At 32.8% G+C, this 24012-nt stretch overlaps 1 protein-coding gene across 1 annotated transcript in view; it reads right to left on the bottom strand.

Moving 5' to 3' along the window:
- The window catches only part of sei (potassium voltage-gated channel seizure), a 755411-nt gene that overhangs the window by 289741 nt on the left and 441658 nt on the right, over window positions 1-24012 (bottom strand). The window contains exon 7 of the mRNA XM_089596947.1: window positions 12565-12685. Coding sequence (XP_089453073.1) covers window positions 12565-12685 — 121 coding nt within the window. The remainder of the gene's footprint in view (window positions 1-12564; window positions 12686-24012) is intronic.

Below are 24012 nucleotides of genomic sequence, written 5' to 3'. Positions count from 1 at the left end.
ACCCAACCAATCCTGCATGACTTTCACCTCATCATACGCCCAATCAGTATCCACAGCTTATCTTTTCATCTTATCTTGTAGACCTTTAAATGACTGTCGAGACTTGCCACTGTTATGTTCCACCTTTTTCAAGCATAAGGATCTTTTTTCCCAAGGCGTTCTCCACATTCATATTAAATTGTAGATTTTCTCCGACTACTTTTTTTTTCCACGGGAAAATTTGGCCTTAATTTCACGCACATCACTCGAGTGCGTCTGGCATTGCTTTAAAATCTTGACGCACTTTCTCAATTGCTTATTCATCTCAACTATGTCCTTGACGTCTTCGTCTATTGCGTTTTGCTGACGAACGAACTGCCGATATGTAATGTTATGCATCTCCTCATCTTTGACAACTCTACCTTATTTAAATAAGAAGTCTCTGGTTTGCCTGCCATAAGTCATTTTGTCAACAATAACGAAAGAAATACACGAACAATGGAGTGAATAAAGATGGTTAGTAACACGATCTTATGATATCGATCAACCAACACTTAGCCCTACCGTCACGTACATAAACATCGAGGTTCTTGAAAAGCGAAGTAGACACACTCGCTTCGTTATACCTTCAGCTAAAGCATACACATCCAAGTTAAACGTATGTCAGCGCATTTTACCTGTTAGTGTTGCTCTCGAAACAGATTGCCCCCTTCGACCGTGACCCTTTTACGTATTTGATATTTCTGTCACTTCAAGCATATTTTCTTATGCTCTGTCAATTTTTCATGCACACGCGAGTGATGTCAATTTTATTCTTTAAGATTTTATGCTTAATTATTGCTTATTAATAGTACTTTCATCCCCCAATCTTGGCACTATTCGTCACTCGTTCCCCACGTTAAGTGCCATAAAAAAATCGTATGTAACGGTTTTAACTATTATACAATGAGCATAAAGTTGATTCAAACATAAGTGTGAAGCATTACTTCAGGAACAGAGAGCAAAGTGAGCGGGTACAATTTTGGTACATTAACTTTTGCGAATCCCGTAGAGCAACGTGAGCGGTAACACAAAATCCGTTGGCTTCTTTCCATGGCAACAACAAAAGAAAATGTATATTACGAGTGTCCCTCCCCTCTTCCCAAGGGGCAATCAATGACAAGATGAGAAAAAATAAATGAAAGTGGGCACTTGTCACTACGAGCAAGCTGTAGATTGAGGAAAACCTGGAGTTATAAGACTAGCCACCCCAGTACTTCCTACCCTTGATCATGTTGACGATGGAAAATGTTACGGTGAAGCTTCCGACCTCGTTCGATGTTGCTTGTTGCTTTTGATGGTTGCTGAAAAGCAGAAATTAACATGCAATATACTAAGGCTTAAAAAAGATAAAAAGCATCGTGGGCTCAACTTAAGGTACCAATGGCTTTATATACAAAGTTTGTTATCTCAAAACAATCAAAAATAAAGATGCATCGAAACATTAAAGTATAAATAAAGCATTAAAGTCATAAGAAAGAAGTTTCAGTAATATCTAAACAATGCGTAGAAGCAATCACAATGTGCATTAAAGCAATCATCAGTTATGCACGTATAAGCAAGAACAAGAGATGCATCTAAGCGAGCTTGGAGTATGGTGGATCCTCTGCTAGCACCAGAAAGACCAAGTATCTAAGCCTAGCTAGTACTCGTCAGAAAATGCAACCCCTCACGAGTTTTTTACGCTGATTTCTCTTGAGTTTCTTGTGGTGGGCGCTGCCACCAAGAGTAGTAAGACAATACTTTAAATTACTTATTGTTATGTCGCCATCATACCACTCAAATACCATGCACTTTCCGCGTTTGATAATTATTTTATAACTTTGCATTAGGCGACAATTCGTTATAAGCGCAAGGTGGCTTGATCATCAAATGCCCACAATATATAAAGATATATTATCAGCCCCTCAAAAGTTTTGAATATCTATATTTAAATCATGTTGAAACTACTACACTCTTTTAAAACCTTTATTTTCAAAAAAAGATTTTTTATTTGATGAGGTTCTATCGATCCTGTTTTTTTTTTTTTTTTTTTTTTTTTTTTAAACTGTGTTTTATTTTACTTCTACTCGTCCTCCCCGTTAACAAGAAGCTTCTTCTTCTCTTTGCTGTTGCTTTTGCGACTTTTACACATTGCGAAAAACTGAGAGGAATATGTTGAGCAACCACTATTTATAACTTTTCTTTATCAGAGCTAGTGACTTCCTATCCTGTTTAAATATGCATTTTTTTAATTTTCTTTACATTATGAATGATCCACATTCAATTTATAGGAACCATAATAATGTAAGCATGCGCTTGCGAAAGCTGGTAGCTCAAATGGTGAATAGTCTGACATATCAGTAACCTAAAAGTTGAACCACTTGAGCCATTTTTTCTTAATCTCACTGTTCAAAAAAATCTTTGAAGCATCTTGAAGATTCCCTCGAAGCACATTGCCAATTTTTACGTAGTTGATGTCACCTAATCACTAATCAAGTCCATGATAGTTGAGCTCAAGCTATAAATTCAATCGTTTGTATTTATTCACCTTACAATTTAAGCTAAGGAAATGGTGGTTTGAAGAGAAAAACAAATGGCTAAACATATTCATTAAGCGAAAAAATTACCAACTTTCTTAAGGCATAATTATAACCAGTTTTTTAAAAGCCCTGCATGTCCATTACGTTCTTAATCACGATAAAGACTAACTTAAATGACTGATGCAACAGTGTTTTCATCTCCAGGCAAGTCTAGAAAAGCTTTTTCACGTCTCCAGTCACAGGATTATGTTCAACTATGCGATCGTGTCGTGTCAAATTAGACAATAGGCAGCGGTTTCTGGTCAAAAATTATCCTTTGACTCAAGTTGCAAACGCACATCAAATGGTACGCTTGTCAAAGCTTCATTTTGTTTTAAACAGTCAATAACAATAAGGGGCATGAACGTAATAAGATGATTTTTACCAAGCATGTGCTCTATTTTTTTACGATAGTATGAATTTTGAAAATTTGTACACATATTGTAAAGTAATTCAAACTAATTGTTGTTAATATCGAGATTAGGATTATAGTAGTAATAATACTGTGAGTTGAGGAATAATTTAACATTGCTTATGCTACAATAATCAAAACGGCTAGCACTTATTGCTTTTTGATATTTACGGTTTTTCTCAAACCCCAAAATGAGGAAGCATAGTTTCTCAAGCTAATTTGATGTTTTGACAGTCCAAAAATGTTTTGAAGTTAATGAGAGAAAAGGGTACTCATATAGCTCCCAATTATAAAAACTCATAGTAATCGGTCGGTCTTTTGCGATAACATCAAGCATGCAAATTTTGTACCTATCTGACGCATTGACATAAGGCGTGAGCCACTGTATACGAATCAATAAAATTTTCAAATCCTTGTTAGTATCATCAGTAGCTATTTGTATGACTGCATTAAAGTTATTTCTCGATCTTGTCAGAAATAATTCAAAGTTTGCGCTTACAACAACTTCACAATAGTCTTCAGCAAAGCCAAGTATCATGCTAAAATGTATGGAAACGTTAAAATAACATGCATCATTTATGAACTTGCTTGTCTCTGAAACATATAACCAGCTCGCGTTTTCTGGCATTGAAATTTAAGTGGGATAGTGCGACACCCATCCCTTCATCACTGTTGTTATGCCAACATTTTTGCACTGATAAATTTTAATCCCGTTAAGTTTGCAGCATATTTTTCCAAACAAATGACCAACCTAGTTTTTTAACTAATTCAGTTCATTCAAATACAGCGTTATTGGTCAATGTAAACCTTCCACAAATATGTAGAGCACTGTGCAAAGGTAACAGGCATAAATCTTGATGTTAAATCACAATACTAATTGCATCACTATTGTTAAATGCCGATAAAATACATAGTAAATAAGTATAGATCTTATAGTGTGCAGTTGATTCGTCAAATGCAACACTTGACCGAATGTTTAAAGCTTCTTCCATTTTCAAAACAGCAAAAAAATATCCAATAAATTTTAGCCAATGATTATCTTGAAACCTAGACTTGTAAAGAACTGTGCATTTTGATGTGTTAAGGCTTTGTTTGTCTGTTGATAACTGAGTATTTTTTCCCATGTTGGCTAGCTCATGTACCCTCTACCAACTTTTTGCACATTATCAATAATATCCATACTGAATTCGATAGTCTTATGTGAAGTCTCACTGATAGTTATTGTTAATAAAATAAATACCGTCTTAACACTGAGAGAGACACGACGCGAGCGTGCATCCCTGGCAATGGCCATCATCAGTGTGGCTTATACTTCCTCATTATATGCAGTCTTGCTCTTATTGTGTCTTGTACGAGTCGTATATACGCCTTACAGTAGATGTAGCTTACTACAATCAATATCAACTTACTTATATTCTAACACAACCTTTTTAATTTATATAACACTCAACATTTCTCTGAAATTTTCAAACTTGTGACGTCCTAATGGCTTTATCAGAACATCTGCAACTTTTATATTCAAATCAACTTTTACTATATCAATTAAAGTTCTTGCACAACTCTCATTTATAATGTAATGATGTGTTTTAATGTATTTTAAATTTCTCGTAAAATAACCATACTTCGCAATACTTATAGCACCAGTATTGTCTTTATCAATTTTAATAGGTTTTTTCAACTCAATTTTTAAATCACGTAAAGTCATCTTAATTACTCTCGGTTCACTTACGCTATCGGATAACGCAATATACTCAGCTTCAGTTGACAATTCGGTAACACTGTTTTGTTTTCTTAATTTCCAAAAAATTACATTACTGTATTATCTCACCGTGTAACCTGCCGTAGATCTCCTATTAACTACTTCACTGGCCCAATCAGCATCAACAAAACAATTGATAAGATTACCTCTATTATACCTTTTATAAAGTAATTTTGAATCTTCTGTCAAAAATAAGTGTTCCTAAATTCTTGACGCATATTTAAAGAGAGTGTTATTTTAACGATTTTAGCATCTACTCAAATAACTAACACAAAAACTAATATCAGATCTTGTCTCTGAACTTATGTGCAACAATGCTCAAATTAAGTATCTTGATTTAATCCCTTAACATGCTAAGTGCACTGGTTCAACAAGAAAACAACAAGCCTTCAATATAATTCAATTTAGTTTTATTTTTACCATAAATCAGTAAGTTATCAACAAACAAAATTAAACAAATAGTTTCATTTTTATTTATTAATACATGTAGACCACAATCATTTTAACATTTTATAAATCCTAACTCTTTAATATTTGTGTCAAAAAATTTATACTAAAGTCTTGGACTCTATGTTAAACCATACAGGGCCATATTTAATTTCAAAACTATCTCGGTATTTTCTTCATAACCTCTAGGTTCTTCAACGTTTATCCTACATTTTACTTTAAAATTCAAAAAAGCCGTTTCTACATCCATCTGTGCAATAATTAATTTATTTTGACAACAGTATGCCACTGAAATTTTTGACGTCTGCATTTTAGCATCTGGTAACTGTGTATCTTCAACAATATTCTCTTAAAATCCCCATACAACTAAGGTTGCTTTATAAACACCATCAACTATCATCTTTTCTTATATAAGCCCATTCCAATCTAAATCTCCAAGTTTCATTTTTACTTGAACAAGATGCTTCCCTGTTGATTGCATTTTTACAACTTTTAAAATCATAGGAATTCATCACATCATCAAAACTTACTTGACTATCCACATTTGCATAGTTCGTTGCAATGTTAACATATACAATAACATTATAAACAAAATTCTTATCTTCATACTTCGCAGGTCTTTTTACATTCTTTTTTGGACGTCTTTACTCCGTATTTCTGTTATTATTTTCATTCAGTTCATTTTTGGGCTCTTGTTTATTTTTATCGTCATCATTTAGGATTTAATTTTTAAATAAGTTTACAGGCTAAATTCTACTGTTGTTCATTTCAGATCTAACCATTTAATTATCTTCCTTAACTGTAATCCATTTAGTAATTATTTATCACAAACTGTTTTTTGACAATTAGAATTAACATGGCCCAATTTTCTGTGAAGCTTTTCTTTTCCTGTTAATGATTCCTCAAACTCATTTGTCATTTCTAATTATTTTCTCATTACAGAACTATCTAATAAACACTGTTTTTCTTACATGCAACTGCAATAAAATCTCCAAATTTATAATAAATGTAAGAGTGTCATCTTTTGTAATAACTTCATTGATTATGTCAAGGTAAATCATCATAACACTTGCTCCATAGTCTTATAATCAATAGTGAGACAGTTTAGGAGGTGGTAATTCAAGCATGACTTTATTTCAATAATTAACGAAACTGCCAATATTTCAACGTCATGCTGACGCCATCCTCACGGCAACTAATAATATTGTACAAAGAAATAAATAACAACATTAAGAATAACAAATAGCAAAATCTAAAGAGTTATGTATGAATACCAATAAAAGTGTTAGGACACAACATAACACTGCGATCAGAGCGACGAAAAATTAGTGCATCATTATAAATGTACAAAAATAATTGTTGGATAAAAATCTTTTTTTTCCTATTCAAAAGTTACATCATAGAATGTACGTACGTAAACGTTAAAGATTATATATGATAAGGTAAGCGACAGATAAAACTAAGTATCATGGAGGTGTGGGTGCACAAAAATTAGGTGAAATATTCGGGGATGTTGATAAACCAAGAAACATATTAAACTGAATATGACGTATATAATGAATACGCCACGTAAGAGTAATTACGACTGATTTTTTGTTGAATATCTCATAAAAAACTTTTATAAAATATACTTTATCTTCAAGTGTCTATATGTCTATTTACATTGTTATCATAAACAGGAATGCATACCATTTTAGAAAATTCGCGTTTAAACTTATTCTTTTCCTGGTTCAAAAATTTTAAGATGATCCAAATTAAAATTAAAATGAATGGCAAATTTATTATCCTGTTTCTCAACTATCTAAAAGTGCTCACTCATACGAATGTCAAGAAGTCTTTTACTTTGACCCACATTACAAATACCACATTTACAAAAAATTAATTAAACTATGACCCCCTTTTAGGTGTAAGAATTTTATCTTACCCAATCTTATTATATCATATATCATATATTGTATTAGTAAACTTACATGAATTAGAAAAAAATTACCTTAATGTTAGATTCAGAAAGAATCTTACGTAAAGACTTTTCTAAAGGTCCGAAGTACGGGAGTACAATAAATGGAGTTCTAGGACTGAAGTAACGTTTTTTGAAAGAGTCACGGGCCCCATCACGTGCTGTATTTTTTAATTTACTATGAAGTCTATTACGTAAGCTAATTCTTGCTTTGATATACTTTTCAACAAAATAACAGGAGTTTGCATTATCGGCAAGAATCCTTTTAACCTCCCGCATGTTTTTTGACCTAAACTTAGGATCCACCAGCTTAAAAACTTTATTAATTAAAGAATAAAAAATTGCTATTTTGTGGCAGACACAATTATAAAAAAAAATTCAACAGGCGTTCAGAGGATGATGGATTTTTATATAAGTCTATTACACATGTAGAGTCAGGAATACGTGTGATTAATATGTCTAAAAATGGAATGGAGTTATTAGCTTATTTCTCTACTGTAAACTGTAAGAACGCATTATATTGATTAAACAAATTAAAATATGTTTAATATGTGATGTTTTTTTAATGAGACAATCATCTACATAGCGCATATAGGATCATATGAAATTTCCACATTTTGAAATGATAGTTGACTCCAAAAATTCTTTAACAATTTCAGTGATTAATGGAGAAGAACAACTAACCATTGGGGTTCCACATTTCTGTCTATTTATTTTGTTATTAAAATTAAAATAATTAGAATTGATGAGAAAATTAAAAATACTAAGGAATTTTTTTTTGTCAATGGCTAAGAAACGAGCCTAATTTTTTGTTCTAACAATTTTTCATTAAATTGAAGAATAAGTCGGTATAGAGAAAGATGACATCAAAGGAAACTTGAGAAAAGTTCTTTGAAATGCTCATGTTTTTTAGTTGTTTTTTGATGTCATACGAGTTAGTAACAGAAAAAGGAGACTTATTAAGAATTTTGTTAAAAAACTTACAAAATCACTTATCTAGCTCATACTAAAGCGATCGAAGGGATGAGACAATAAGTCCGGCAAGATGACCCACTTTATGAAACTTGACCAGTCCATAAGCACGAGATGAGAAACTTATACTTGAATTGTTAAGGTTCAGGAATCTGTGATGCAAAAAAGAAACATCTGTGTTTTCAAAAGTCAAAAATTCTTTTGACACACTTTGTTAGCCGAGAAAAAACTCTGCTGCCCTCCTTCTTAGTGAGGAACTTATGATAAGTAGAATCACCCAATACAGATCCAACCTTGTTAACATAGTCAGTTTGATAGATAACTACTGTCGAACCTCCCTTATCTGAATTAGTTACAAAAAGGTCATCATGCTCTTTGAGATACTTCCTGGTCAAGTTGAGGTTATTGCTAATAATTTGGTCAAAGCAAGACAACTTCCTGTTATTTACAATAGAACTTTTAAAAATGAACAGACAAGAGTGTCTTATCTTTGAAGAAATAACATTTTTTAAATTATTAAAAACTAAAGTTGACTCAATGACTTTCATCAAATTTATCGTCATATTCTAAGTAAGGTTAGTAAAAAATTTAAAATTAGGGCCAAGTCTAAGAATGAAGTTAATGTTGTCTGGAAGTTGAGTATCAGTCAAATTTTCTAAAAAATTAAGACAAATCATTGTTTTTTAAATCGTCAAACATATTGAAAATTTCCTCTATGTGTGAGTGTTAAGTAATTATTTTTGTGTAACAAATAACCATTAGAGTTATGGTTGTTATATGCAGTTAAGAAAAAAAATTAATCATCAAGCTTGAGTAATAAATTGATTTGAAAATGTTAGAACCTCCTGTATGAAAAACTTTCTGAAGCTAAAACAAAATCCCTACTAAAAACTTTTCCTAATCAAATTGAGCATTTTCTTAGTCTGCAAAAAAGAATGTAAGAATATTTGTAAATATCGTTAATCTCAATGTTGAGAGCCTATTTCGACAATTTAAACTAATTTTTATTAAAGCTAACAAAAGAAGACACATTTTTAAAGGAATAACTTTTTTTAAGAGAACGTATACTATTAGTAACAAATTTTAGAAAAAAGTAACTTGACCTTCACCTGAATATAAGTACTGTGTAATTTAGTAGTAATTAATTAATGTTTAAGATTAGGAAATAAAGAACACGATCTTTCCTCACTATTATGGCCAAATGCCCTCGTCAACAGTGTGAGCTAAGTATAAAAGATCTTTGTACATGCTCCTATTTATCTTTTCTCTTTTATCAAGCGCTTCAAAGTAACTATGAAAGTTGGAGAATATGTTGTGTTGCGTTCCTAAAGTGAACGTAAGAATGATATTGGTAATTAAGTTGCGTGTTAAAAGCATGCATTTCAAAAAAATGTAACATCTAGTACGGTGACTAAGTTTTGTGAAAAAAGCTCGAGCAAACCAGGCCACTGTTAATTAGCCTAAGAAGTAAATCAAAGAGAAACAAGGATGGAAAGACAGTTTAATGGGGTTCCCACGTTTGAAGCAGCAGCTTAAGTCATGGCCGTTATTACTTTCGTATTGGATTAGAATCATCAATGGAATCAACCTTGAAATGTCTTGCAACTGCGTGCGCGCAAGTAGCGGCTTACAATCTTACTAATATATAAAACAAAGTCGCCAATAACTGATTTCCACGGAAAAATAGGGGTTTGGAATGACGTCTCCGGTAGAATACCAGGAGATGTGTCCAGCCAGAGCACAACCTCCTTAAAAACTTTAGAGTTTTGTGGTCATTTTAACCATTCACCCTGATGCCATCAAAGAATTTCTTACAACAAATTCAAGTCAGGAAAGACTGAGGAGTACAGGCAGCCACGACGGCCTCCTTCTCAGTGGTCATTCCAACGGCATAACAATAGAGAAGATATTCTTTAGCCTACTTTTCCAACTAACAATGAGCGGTTGATTATCCAAAGAACCACCTAAAGACAAGATATTCTTTGAACAGTGGCATATCTCCCTCCGGTATGGTCTCCGTACACAAAGACTCTAAAGATAAAAGTCAAGCTACCAACAGTTAGCTCTCTGTCATCAAGAAATATAGTAAGAAATAACTGGAAATCTCACCATACCCCCTAAAAAGGGCCAGTATAAGTATTTACATTACCTACTTAATCATCAATCTCGTCGGCTTTTCTAAGGACCACCGAGGTTTAAACTAGCTTGTTAACAAATACATTATTACTACCATTTTCGGAGATGTTATTCATCGACTTAAAGACTGTCAAACCAGTCACTATAAAGCCAAGTCAGTCATTCACTGACAGACGTCATGAGCGGAGTTGTTCGTCGCAAGGCTAGGAACCCTGGCGACGACTTTTCATTATCTCATGAACTCTAAGCATTTAACCAGGAATTACTAATTTTCTCCAAGGTCTACGCTTGGAGAACCTAACAGCTATAAAGGAAAAACAAACTTAAGCTAATGGGACAGAGATAAACGGGCAAGCATCACGAACTAATATCTTCACCTTAGAACATCAAAACAACTGTGACTCCAAAAAAAGGTGCCTTAGATGCCAACGACTTTTAAGTTATACCAGGAGACGTTGGGAAAGAGCTGTACAACAAGCTTTAAAGCTCCAAACGTAGTAGTTTCCCTTCCAATTAGTATAGTGCTATAATAACAGACCAGAGTAGATCATTCTGAGGTATAGAAGCAATCGCGTTTGCTGGCAACTTCAGTCAAAAAAGAGTTTACTTAAGAAGCTCACTAGTCCTTTTTAGGGTCATCTGACGTCAAACAACTTTGCCAAATATATAACAACCTAATAAAGTAAAAAAATGTAGCCTTACAAAGGGCTTAAAAAAGTTTTAACTACTTAAAAAATCGTAGGAAGTCGAATTAAAGGGAAAACTTTAAATGCATCTAATAAATACAATTAAAGGCATGAAGAAAATAACGCGGAAAATTTATCCAGATTAAAGCAGCATCAAAATCGATACATAAAGAATTTAACACTAATGGTATTGTTAGCCATGTAAATTAAATGAAATATACTCATATCAATGAAATAAAAAAAGAACACGCTTATCAACCCCAATGTTTGAAGCTGACTTTTTTGTAAAAGTCTTCTTAAAAAAATAGTTTTGCTGCAACAAGTAATAAAAAAAAAGAATTTAAGAAAACACATTCTATTTTATTTCAAATTTTCAAAAAAATATTCCACCAACGTTAGAACTCTGTTACTTTGTTACTTTAACTACTCATTAAGTCTTATAAAAGTCTACATATAACTAAATTTTTGTATATTTTCTCTTTGAGAAAATTATTTTGTAGCCATGCGTCACAGGTAATGGAAAAGACTTTTGAGGAATGTTTTTACTATCCAGTTAAAGTTTTAAAAAAATGAAGTCCCATATAGTCAACTAAATGGATGAGTGGACGAAGAAGACACAGTCTTCTATATAAGTTTTACATTGTTAAACTTGTACACGTCAAGTAACTTTTTTTGCCATCTTAAGAATAACACAAAAATTAACATTTATATAACTACAAATGAAGATAGCTACAGTCTTAGTTGTAAATTTTGTAATGCTGTGTTCCTAATGTCTTATTGTAAGTTCACTACTGCTCTTGTGTTGCTAAATTTTTAAGAAATGTGGTCAAACAGTCTAGCATAAGAAAAAAAAAAAAAAAAAAAATGATCTTCACGGGTGCTAAACGTCCAAAAAACTATCCTTCTTCTAGCAACCATTTAGCTAGCAGGCTGAGTATATATGATCCTAAAATATGCATGTATAAGAAAATTTTTTGTACAACCTTACATCGTAAAGTTGGGTTTCTTTTTCATACATCAAAAATACCTTATTCCTACAAACTGTGCAAAGTAAAAAATTTGGGCACAAACTTATTAGCACAGCATGCGTAACCACGACTATCTATGTGTGGTATCATGCAGTAGTAGAGAAAAAGTAAAATTAACGTGCCATGTGCTAGAATTAGCTCAGCTAATCTACACATGTGCTTCCAAGAAATACCATGCGGCATTTGCCAATACTGAAAAGAACAAAGTAATAGCATTAAGGGACTGAGGAATAATTGCAATATAAACAAGATTTTTAGTATTATAAAAAGATTAGATTTAGCTGATTTTCATTGAAAATAGCACTTTATTTGTTTGTATTTATCGATGGTTAAGAAGAAGACAATTCTAGCGTGTTTTTTGAAATGGGGTGACGTCATGCTAGAATCGTCTTCCTCTCAACCATCGCTATAACAAAGAACAAAAACAGAATTATTCTTACCTTTTATTTCATTAACAGAAAAAATAATATGCCGACCACAATCGTTTTTTAAAAAGAGAGTGACATACATGCTTAGTGCACCACAGAGTTCAAAACATTAAAAAATTATAAAATCTTTTTTTGTATGTATCAAATTCAAGTTACTTACAACCAATCAGCATTACAATTATAGTAAAGATTTTTTCTGCATCAGTATTTGGAGCAACATTTCCGAAACCAACTGATGTAAGGCTGCTAAAAGTAAAGTACAGTGCAGTAATGTAGCGACTCTGGAATAAAGACAAATTTTTTTTTTAGTATACACGTATGGGTATATGTGTATCCATATACAGCATTATAGGTAAATGATAACAAAAAGAGATCTCGTTTTCTTGAAACTTTATGTATAGGCAATCCACGACAAATACAAGTTACTTTTTTAATGATATTTAGAGCTATATAACTGACAAATGAGATGGACACTAATGTGTAATGTTTTCTAGAACCGCAAACTTATAAATTTTAGAAGAAACGTTATACTGGTAGAGGAAAAAATGAAATACATGTTTTTGATAACATTTCTGTTGTAATGGGAATATGCCTGTACCATGTGATATGGCGATATATATAGAACAATTAAAGGAAAAGTAGTACAGACCTTATGGGAGATTTTTTTCGTGATCGAAAAGTTGTTAAACACAAAAAGTTTCCAGAGTACATATTTTTAACATTATAAGAGTTAGGTTGTTTTTTTATGATGAAATCTTTTATTAAGGCCAAAAATATCTTATTAAAGGTACGAGGTACATCTTACATTTAACGTAACATCCAGTTGCTTGTTTACCTCTGAGTAGGTGCAACAGCAACAGCAGCAGCAGCAGAAACGAGCAGCTCAATGTAGGGTTAGCTGTACTTCGTACCTTCAAAATGCTGTTTAGGCCTTAATAAACGATTTCATCGTACAAAAAAAATAACAACCTAACTCTCATAATGTTAGAAATATGTAATGCAATAATTTTTTGTACTCAACACTTTCTTTACCACCAAAAACAATAAAAACTTCATTTCTTATATAAAGCCTGTACTACTTTTCTTCTAATTGTCATATATACATCACCATGTCACGTGGTGCAGGCATATTCCCAATAGTACAATAAGGTGTTTTTACACTACCAAGATTTTTTGTAACAGTTCTTTTCTTGAATATATAAGCTTAAGATGTTTTTTTTATTGTAAAATTTTTCATTAACTTCATTCTGATAATTGTACGTGTTATAAGAATATTTTAATAAGTGATGAAAACTAAGAAGCTCAATAATGCTCAAGGCAATTTAAAAAATAGATGTAGATTAAGGCATTTATATATATACAACATGATATGTAACGGTGGCATTTCCCGAGAACCGCGTGTAGAGCGATTTTTTCTGACGCGAACCCCGTTGGAATTAATTTTTTAGGGCAAATAGCTTTTAAATGGGAGCCAATTGAAAATACGTTCCAAACTACCCCTAAATGGGGTTGGAAGGCTATATACGCGCCCGCATGAACTCGCGACGTTGCCACATTGTTATTGGAGCTTAGTCGGTAAGCAGTGAGAACTATATCCATGTGCGCACGCAAGAGCGTCAGCTACTGCTGGTAACTTGAAGGTTGGATGTAAAAATTTTTACCTGAAGGTAAACATTGTCTGCTCCTTATGTTGTCAGTTGTTTATCCACGCGCTTACTGTCTTTCTCACTCTCATGTTGGACAAAAACATCTTTAAATTTTTATACTTAAGTAATGTTACATCAAATAAAAGTAAAATACCATATCAGTAGGGATTTTTCCACTCTACACGATAGTATTTTTGCAAAAATAGTCCACCTCTTGGTCAAAAATATTATTGTTAGGTATGTCTTGCTTACGTTCCTGGGTATGTCGTCTGTACACGATTTAGAACGAGTCCATTCATAAATTGCAATAATCAAAGTATATTACAGTTGATATTGCTCATAAGAATCATTTATTTATCATCCAAATTTACATACTTTAAAACATTGCTCTAAATACTATCTAATTATTTCAAAAAAATTATAGCACATCTATTCAAAAAAATCATAAACTTGACAGTGAATTAAAAAATAATTTAAAAATGTCACATTAATAAAATGTTTGTTTGATGCACATCTTTATTCAGTTAAAACTTAACCATCAATATAATCTGACACAATGAGAATAAAAAATAGTTTACAACATACAGAAAATAAATTTAGGTCCCCACCAAGTGCCCGGGAGGTACCCGCCAAGTTCCCGGGAAGTACCCACCAAGTGCCCAGCAAGTGCCCGGGAAGTACCCGCCAAGTGCCCGGAAAGTGCCCGGGAAGTACCCGCCAAGTGCCCGGGAAGTACCCGGCAAGTGCCCGGGAAGTACCCACCAAGTGCCCGGGAAGTACCAGCCAAGTATCCGGGAAGTACCCGCTAAGGGCCCGGGAAGTACCCGCCAAGTGCCCCGGAAGTCCCCGCCAAGTACAATACTGTCGGGTACTTGCCGGGCACATCCTGGGCACCTGGCGGCGACTTCCCGGGTACTTGGCGGGCACTTGGCTGGTACTTCCTAAGTACTTGGCAGGTACTTCCCGGGCACTTGGCGGGTACTTCCCGGGCACTTGGCGGGTACTTTCCGGGCACGGGGCGGGTACTTCCCGGGTACTTGGCGGGTACTTCCCTGGCACTTTCTCGGGTACTTCCCGGGCACTTGGCGTGTACTTCCCGGGCACTTGCTAGGCACTTCCTCGGATACTTCCCGGGCACTTACTCGGGTACTTGGCAGGTAATTCCCGGGCACTTAGAGGGTACTTCCCAGGTACTTGGTGGTTACTTCCCGGGCACTTGGCGGGTACTTCCCGGGCACTTCCTCGGGTACTTGCCGGGTACTTCCCGGGCACTTGCCGGGTACTTCCTCGGGCACTTCCCGGGGACTTGGCGGGTACTTCCCGGGCACTTCCTCGGGTACTTCCCGGGCACTTGGTGGGGACTTAAATTTATTTTCTGTAAGTTTTAAACTTTTTTTATTCTCATTGTGTCAGTTTATATTGATGGTTAAGTTTTAACTGAATAAAGATGTACATCAAACAAACATATTATTAACGTGACATTTTTAAATTATCATTCAATACACTGTAAAGTTTATGATTTTTTTGAATAGAGGTTCTATAATTTTTTTGAAATAATTAGATCGTATTTAGAGCATTATTTTAAAGTATGTAAATGTGGATGTTAAATAAATTATTCTTATGAGCAATATCAACTGTATTATACTTTGATTATTGCAATTTATGAATGGACTCGTTCTAAATCGTGTACAGACGACATACCTGGGAACGTAAGCAAGACATACCTAACAATAATATTTTTGACCAAGAGGTGGACTATTTCTGCAAAAATACTATCGTGTAGAGTGGAAAAATCCCTACTGATATGGTATTTTACTTTTATTTGATGTAACATTACTTAAGTATAAAAATTTAAAGATGTTTTTGTCCAACATGAGAGTGAGAAAGACAGTAAGCGCGTGGATAAACAACTGACAACATAAGGAGCAGACAATGTTTACCTTAAGGTAAAAATTTTTACATCCAACCTTCAAGTTACCAGCAGTAGCTGACGCTCTGCCACCGTTACATATCATGCTGTATATATATATATATATATATATATATATATATATATTAGTGTAACTGTTGAATTGGCTATTAAACTATAATTTGAAATTAAGAATTCTACAACTGCTAGATGTTAGAATTATTACACATGTTTTTTCTGACAGATCCTTTACAAGTTATAATTTACTAAAGTTCAAGTGAGAACTATATTAAGAGTACGTTTCTAGTGTTTTTTCTCAAAGTTATAACTTTTCCCCTAAAATTGAAATGTTACTGACCAAAGAATAAATTTAAAATATGTCACCGTTACTGGCAGTACATAATAATCTTATTTATATTAAAGGACAAACATGGTAAAAAAAACTTTATCTTTTATGTGATTATTTGGTTTGCTTTCTGACATTTCAAAGATTCTAAGAAGATTTTTTTCATAAACATCAAATTTTTATGCAAAGCAACAAAATAGGAACACCTTAGTGTGTCCTGACATTAACTATTAAAAATATTAGAGCACATTTGTCATACCCTTAAAATTTTCTCATTTGTGCATATAGTTTAAGTTAATGATATTAATGATATTGTTTTTTAATATTATCGTTCAATTACTGTAAACGTCTAGCACTAGAAAGGTAAACACTCGCTCACTACTTACTTTATTCCTGAATTTACGAATAATGTATGTTCTGAGTTAGTTTCTTAAACTTATGTCTATTTGGCCCATTTTAGAGATAAAAAGCGTTTCATACCAAAGTTTTTATCAAATATATTAAAGAAAATTTTTTTCTTTTTCGAGTATACTTTCGGATTAAAATCAAGTATAAGTTATAAAAGTACTTGTAAAATAGCTAAGGTCTCTGTAGGTACACGATCTTTTGTAAGTGTCAGTCTTCATCAGTTGTTTGGTTTCGTACAATAGAGTGACCAAGTAAATACTCTAAGTACATGTACTTAGAACGTACTTCTTACAGAATGGTTGTCTTATACTGAGATTACTCTTAGTGATTCTTTAACTTAAAATTTTGAAAAAGAATACGGAATCAACCAATATCATTATAAATGAATTAGAAAGAAATGTTGGTCTTAAAAAACTCGAAGTAGAAAAAAAAGCTTATGAGTTGTTGCTTAAAAACTTTAGCAAGCCAACTCCTGTGATCAGCAACTACGTCCCACGATGGGAAGTGCAGTGATGGCCAATGGACGACCGTCACTCTGATTTAAACGCCGAGTTAGACGCTGATTGCTACGTTGGCACTAACTTCATCAACGGTTTCGGGACCGTGCATGATCCTGTCGATAGAGTCTTAATGCTAAAAGGACAAGGGACCAAGGTTCCCCTAAAGGTAGCAGGCCTGTCAGCGATGGGCACGATCCAGCTTGCCGCCAGGGCTGAGCGAAGTCTCGCTGAAGCAGTAAGAGGAGTTACAGACCCTTCTAGACTGCTACGTGGAGCGTAAAGCTCCCCTAGAGTGCACTACTTGGGTTGAGCACGAGATCGAGGTCATACCCTCACGGCCCATTTAGCAGAAGTGCTACTCTGTATTGAATGAGATCGAGGAGGTCATAAACGGGCAAAACTGCGTGCCTGACGCCCTGTCGCGATTATATGGGAATGACGAGAGTTGCGCTTTGTTTTTAAAGCAGAAACAACAAACTCAAGTGCTGTTTGGGTTAAAGAAGTAGAGTTTGATTAAATTTAAAACATCCCACTTCTTCTTATTCTTTATATAAGGTCGTTGCCTGGTTACTGAAAATTATAATACAATTTAAAGTAAAGAGGATTAGGCAAATTGTAGTGCAGAAAGTTCCTAACTTATACTACTTTTTTTAATACACTTGATTATTAAGACTAAACAATATCACGATAAAATGAGTGTAGTTAACACGTTTTCTTATAAGATACCTCCATAATTATTTGTAAGTACTATTATAGAAATAACACATGCCAAAAAGTTGTAGAAAAAATATCAAAATGTGTAAGAAATCATTAGGAAAGTTTTAACCATTTTATACTACGTCATAAGGAAAGTTCTGATAAAAGACTACTTTTAATAAGCCAAACAAAAGTTTTAATGTAAATAGCGTTCTCACGTCTTACAGGCAGATATATATGCTTACCTGCATACACTCGCATGCATACACTTATAACCGGCAAAATTTTGAAAGTCTACATTGTAAAAAATTTTTCTTAAGAGAACAAATTATTATCGTTATTGTTATTATTATTACTATTATTATTATTTTTCCTTAAAATTTGACGATGTATTACTATGACGTTTCCAACTTTTGACTATGTATCTGTTTATAGTTCACTATTAAAATAAAGGTCTTCACAAGTCAATATCTTTAAGCTTAAAATCTTTTTATAATGGTTATTGGCGTTGGTTATACGTTAACGTCATTTTTAAAAATAAAAGCATTATGCAAAAACAACAGAATAGTATCGTATGCACCAAGAAAAGGTAGGATGTTAGAGGGAAAGATGCAACATAACTTTTCAGGTAAAAATTACATTTTTTGCTAATTAGGAAACTCATTTTGGCATCCTTTGCGATAAAATTATATTTAGAAAATTCAAGCAGTACATTTGTATACCTTTATAAATGTTGCTCAATAATCCCTAAAAACAGGAAACAAAGTCACACTTTCAGTGGGGTTATGAGAATAATTTTTTTTTTTGTCTAACTGACAGAGCATATTTAATCTCAGGACATACTAATAAAAATTCAATTAGTAAATTTAATAGGTAAGAAGTAACTTACGTAGTAAAAAGCAAAAAGAAGTGTATAAAGACTGTCAAATATAAGTTCTGTTGTCAATTATTATGATATAAGAAAACTTAAAAAACAATCGTGAGAAGAGAAGAAAATTTCTTAGAGAAAATATCAACTATACCAGAAGAGCAAATTAACAATAAAATAGAATAGTTATAAATCAAACAGTAAACTAATACATCAAAACAGTCAGAACTGCAACAAATCAGTCATATATAAAAATAAATTATTGAATAGATTGAGTACAGAAAATTTATTTATTTCATCGTATCACAAAAAAAAAAGTTGACAACATTATTTATCAATTAAAATACAACATAAGTAAAGTAAATGTTACCAGAATGATGAACTGCATCAAAAAAAAAATCTACAAAAAGCTGGAATCGATCATGTGATGGCAAAACAATTCAAGCGGCGGCTTATGCATCATCCAACTCAGCTACCGAAACTTCGATCCTTAGGCATCTGAAAGCCCCTTAAGTTTATTAATAACCTCGGTAGCTTATCCTACAGTTCATAACATTTAAAAAAAAAAAATCAATAAGGGATTAAAACTGAACTGCCATCCTTAAAAAAATAGCTGAAATTTTTTTTCAAAATAATACTGAATTTTAAAATAAGTATTAAAAAAAGGGGAAAAAGAAAAAAGAGTGAGAAAAAAGAAAAAAGCAAAAATGAGTTCAATGTACATGCATTCTACTCGGTTGCAGTTAAAAGAGAGAAATTCGTGTCGTCGCTTGGTTTGGCTGTACGCTCAGATATATAGCTATAGTCAACATTTTTACTCCTCTCTTCGTAGACACATTCAATATGCCCCTTCCACGTCTCTCCAAAATGTGCGCCTATATGATCATTTCCACGCGAATTCACTCCTCTTTTTGTGGGCTCACGCTGTTTGATACGAGTTGTAAGATGTGCTCCGAGTTTAATGGATGACCACGGTGGGGCGCTCCGATCGGTGCCAAAAATTCGTCTCGCATCGTAGCATTGGCGTTAGCAATCTCTTTACTCATCTCTGCCCGAAACCCATACACTTCGATCAACACTTGAACTTTCTCGCCCACTATTTCATATAACATAAAACAGGTATTCATTTACACACGAGTCAACTCATCCTTTAAATAAGCAGACCTTAGATTTCATCATAATAGTTTTAAATTAGTAAGCACCTATTAACTAGCTATAAATAAAAAATTAAATGCTTTACTAAAACAAATTGTAATTAACAGTCGCAATGGAAATAATAATATTTACGAACTTATCTTATCGTTACCATATATTACCAACTTGTACAGTAATATTAAATATTATTGTCAAAAGCTTTACATTTATCTAGTATACAGTTTAAAAAATTAATTAAATTTGATCCTACCTATAAAAAACAGCATAGCTGAGCCACTCAATAATATCAATCATCACTTATATACATCAATGTTATACACCAATTCAATAATAATATTAATAGACAACATGATACAGAGAAACAATAGAATTTTCATTATTATTTTTAGCCTCTTGTTAAATGAATTGGTAAAAAAGACAAACTTGTTAGTAATAATTTATTAAGTGCCTTTTTTTAATAGTATTAGAGACGCCTGCACTGTTTATATACTTTCCATGGGGAACCGTTTACGATTCTTATTTGATTGATTGGCGTACGTGTACTGTAAGATTTGTTCATGTACATAGTATAAAAGCAATTTAATATGAAACTCTGAAGACATTACAAACTTACGCCTTTTTCGTAATAGTTAGAGATATTTTGTACACTTATTTTATCTTGTGTTTATTGTGTAGTATCAAAATTCTTATCATTACAAAATATTTTTCATTCCTCAGAGCTTTCTGTACCTGATGAGGGTCAGGACGTTGTTAACATGGGCGGAACGCTGTTTTTTTGTTAATTGAACAGAAAAATAAGACAGGTCTATCATTTGACGAAGTTTTTAGCTCCTTACTAAATTTTGACGATGTTTTTAGCATTAGGTTGATCTTTACCTCTCAGTTATACAAAAATAAGTTTGATGGTCTGTCCAGTCTCTTTGAAAATAAAATACGATATTAAAAGGCTTTGGTTGTTTTTAGCTGTAATGAGTAATATTAACTTAATAATTACTAGGTGCATGGAGTTAGAGTGAAAGATGAAAGTTATAGGAATTTCCGTGATAAGCCCAATTGGCGACTAAGTCCCTGTACTCTTCCAGCAATTGGCACTTGCTTGCATAAATATGATTATATAAGAACAGTAGTTTTTCTGCACATACATATAATTCAGTATTATTAATGAAGTCATTAAGAATTACTATGAACAGTTAGCTGACATAGCCAAAGTATTACGATGTATATTTGCTGCCAGTAATATCTGTGATTGTATTTGCATAGAGAAACGCATTCTCCTAACTTCAAACGTCAGTCGTCCCATAACTAAAAAGGTATAGTAGAACATGTCTTGTATTTTTTGTATAGTATCCATAAAACGTTAAGGAAATTTAGCAATAGTAAAAAATACAAACATCATAATGAAGTTGAATTATCCTGATAGTTAAGAGTACGAGAAGTTACTGTAAATTTCTCAAGTATTTGTTATGGGTGATTTGTAAATGAGGTAACGTATACGTTACCTCTTTGTTTCACTCACATAATTAAAATTTAATTAGTCTATTTAAAACTGTTTTACAGTTCAATATACAAGTAAAACATTGAGTTAATCATGTGCAAGAGACGGTGCACGGTAAAGTAAGCCACGCTTTGTGGTCAGAAAAACTCCCTTTTCCTTACCCTTTAGATGATATCACAAAAATTTTCTTTTAAACTGGGATAACTAGACTGTGATATTTGATTACGATGCAGAATACTGCATATAATTTGCTTGACAAATATTATTAATACACACTTTCATTCACGTTTACCTCATATTCTGAAGTGGTAAGACTAGATTAATTTACCCCCCTCCCTTGCCCATGCAGCCACATCTTCGATAAAAATTTTGAATTTTCCTTACACCCCACGCCCTGAAAACAAGGAATAAAACTTTAAATTTTTTCGTAAAATTGATCTAATAAAAAATACCCTATGGAAATAAGGACCCCTTTACCCACCTTTTCTAAGACTGCCACACATTTTTAATACCTCCCTCTTCTGGCCTTTTCTAAAACACTTTATGGTAGTTGATAAAACTAATGTAATGCTTATAATATAGAACTTTACGATTGAAATACCAAACAATATACACTAAAATTGTTATTTACGTAATCTCTATTAACATGACACATTTGTGTTTGTTCCAGAAATTTCCGTTGATATTCATAACTATTCAACAATGTTTATCAGTAATGATATATTTAATACAAAACTAAGGCTTGTGATGTGTACACTTACTATGAAGAATACTTTAAATACAGTTATGTGATAAAGAGGAACGAAAGAAAATTCTTTATGTGATCGAGTACCTAAAGCAACTTAATTATCATAAGAATCATTAGTAGCTTTTATTTGGATAATTGCATATGATGATGAACAGAATATGCTCGATAGAAGTATCTTTAGCACAAGACATTCAGAAGTATCTTTGGCAAGATATTCCCATCCCGTAGATGTATCATTATTTGAACATAATATAAACGCCGTAAATGAGCATTAAATAAGCACATATTTGTTAAAAATGAACATTTTATAAAGATGTATCTCAGATCGCTAAAGAGCTAAAACTTATTGTATAACTGAATTATAGAAATAATAAATAACCCAATTACAGTCCACTGACATTTTTTACTGTGTTTATCTATTGTATTCAAAAAACATTGAACAAGTTTTATTTAATCTCTAAGCAAAGCATCTGTATTTGTGTGTTATTATAGGTAAAGGATCTATTCCAGATCAGTGTTTAGTGTATAAGATCTAAAATTTATCAAGTATGCGGATCCACACAAAAGTAGTTGATTCAGTTAGGCTCATGTTTTGCAAAAAAAAAAAAAATAGTTTTATATGTAGTATATTGTAATATAAAATCTTTATATAGAATATACATTTCTAGACTCAAAATAGAGGAGTTATACGGAGTCTCACAACTCTTATTTAAAAATAAAGTATGGGGGGGAGGTTTAGCTCTTTTCCTGCTAGAAACAAACAGGTTGAAACAGCATGAGAATTAAAACCTAGAATAAAAACAAGCATAACAATCCTGGCAATACTAAATTATCAGGCAGTTATCCTATTAAATAAGTCTAAAATACAACTAAAAAAAATATCCTTAGGGTCAAAAAAATAAGTTTTTCTTACAATAAAAGTAACACTACAAAATAAAGGTAAAATAATATCAAATAATGTGAATACGAAAAACTTTTGGTCAAAAGTATAAAAAGAGCTTCTTATGCTAAGAAAAGTAAGATGTTATTCTCAGAAAGAAGTTTTTTATCATTGGTTCCCATGCGATAAATATACATATATACATATACATTTGTATACACATATATACTAGTGAGGCTGACGCCTGTTTCTGTTTAAGAACTGTTTTCTATAGGAGACAAAACGTAATGATGATGAGGTGCCAGTATTCAATGTTATTCTAGGAATATTAGCTTGTTATTATTTCTGCTTCTATATTATACATAAATAGTTTTGTTATTTTTAATCTTGTGCCTCTACAGAGACCGTCGAATATAATTAAAGTTCTTATTCACACTACTATAGCATTTATTTTTAATTTTAATTTGTGTGGTGGAAGACCTTGTCTGATATTATTTAAAAATTCTTTTGAAAAACTTATATTTATGTAATTATATGTTTTATCAACTCCTTTGTGGGTTACGTATGTTGCTGTTGTGAACTAATTACCAGCCTGCATTGATAAATACACGAGTAATGTCGTTATTTTTTATACTCAATCTGTTAGTGGGGAGGTATCGCGCGGAGCGCGGAGGGGGCCGTCAGCCTCACTAGTATATATACATATATATATATCGCATGGGAACCTATGATAAAGAACTTCATTCTGAGAATAACATCTTACTTTTCTTAGCATTCGAAGCTCTTTTTATACTTTTGACCAAAAGTTTTTCGTACTAACATTTTTTGATATTATTTTACCTTTATTTCGTAGCATTACTTGAATTGTAAAAAAACTCATTTTTCTGATCTAAAGGATATTTTTTTTAGTTGTATTTTAGATTTATTTAATAGGATAATTGCCTGATAATTTAGTAT

Source organism: Copidosoma floridanum, unplaced genomic scaffold (genome assembly GCF_036245765.1).
Source record: "Copidosoma floridanum isolate Cflo_tuat_1 unplaced genomic scaffold, Cflo_Japanese_pri ptg000030l, whole genome shotgun sequence".
NCBI lineage: Eukaryota > Metazoa > Arthropoda > Insecta > Hymenoptera > Encyrtidae > Copidosoma > Copidosoma floridanum.
This window is presented reverse-complemented; position numbering and strand designations above follow the sequence as displayed.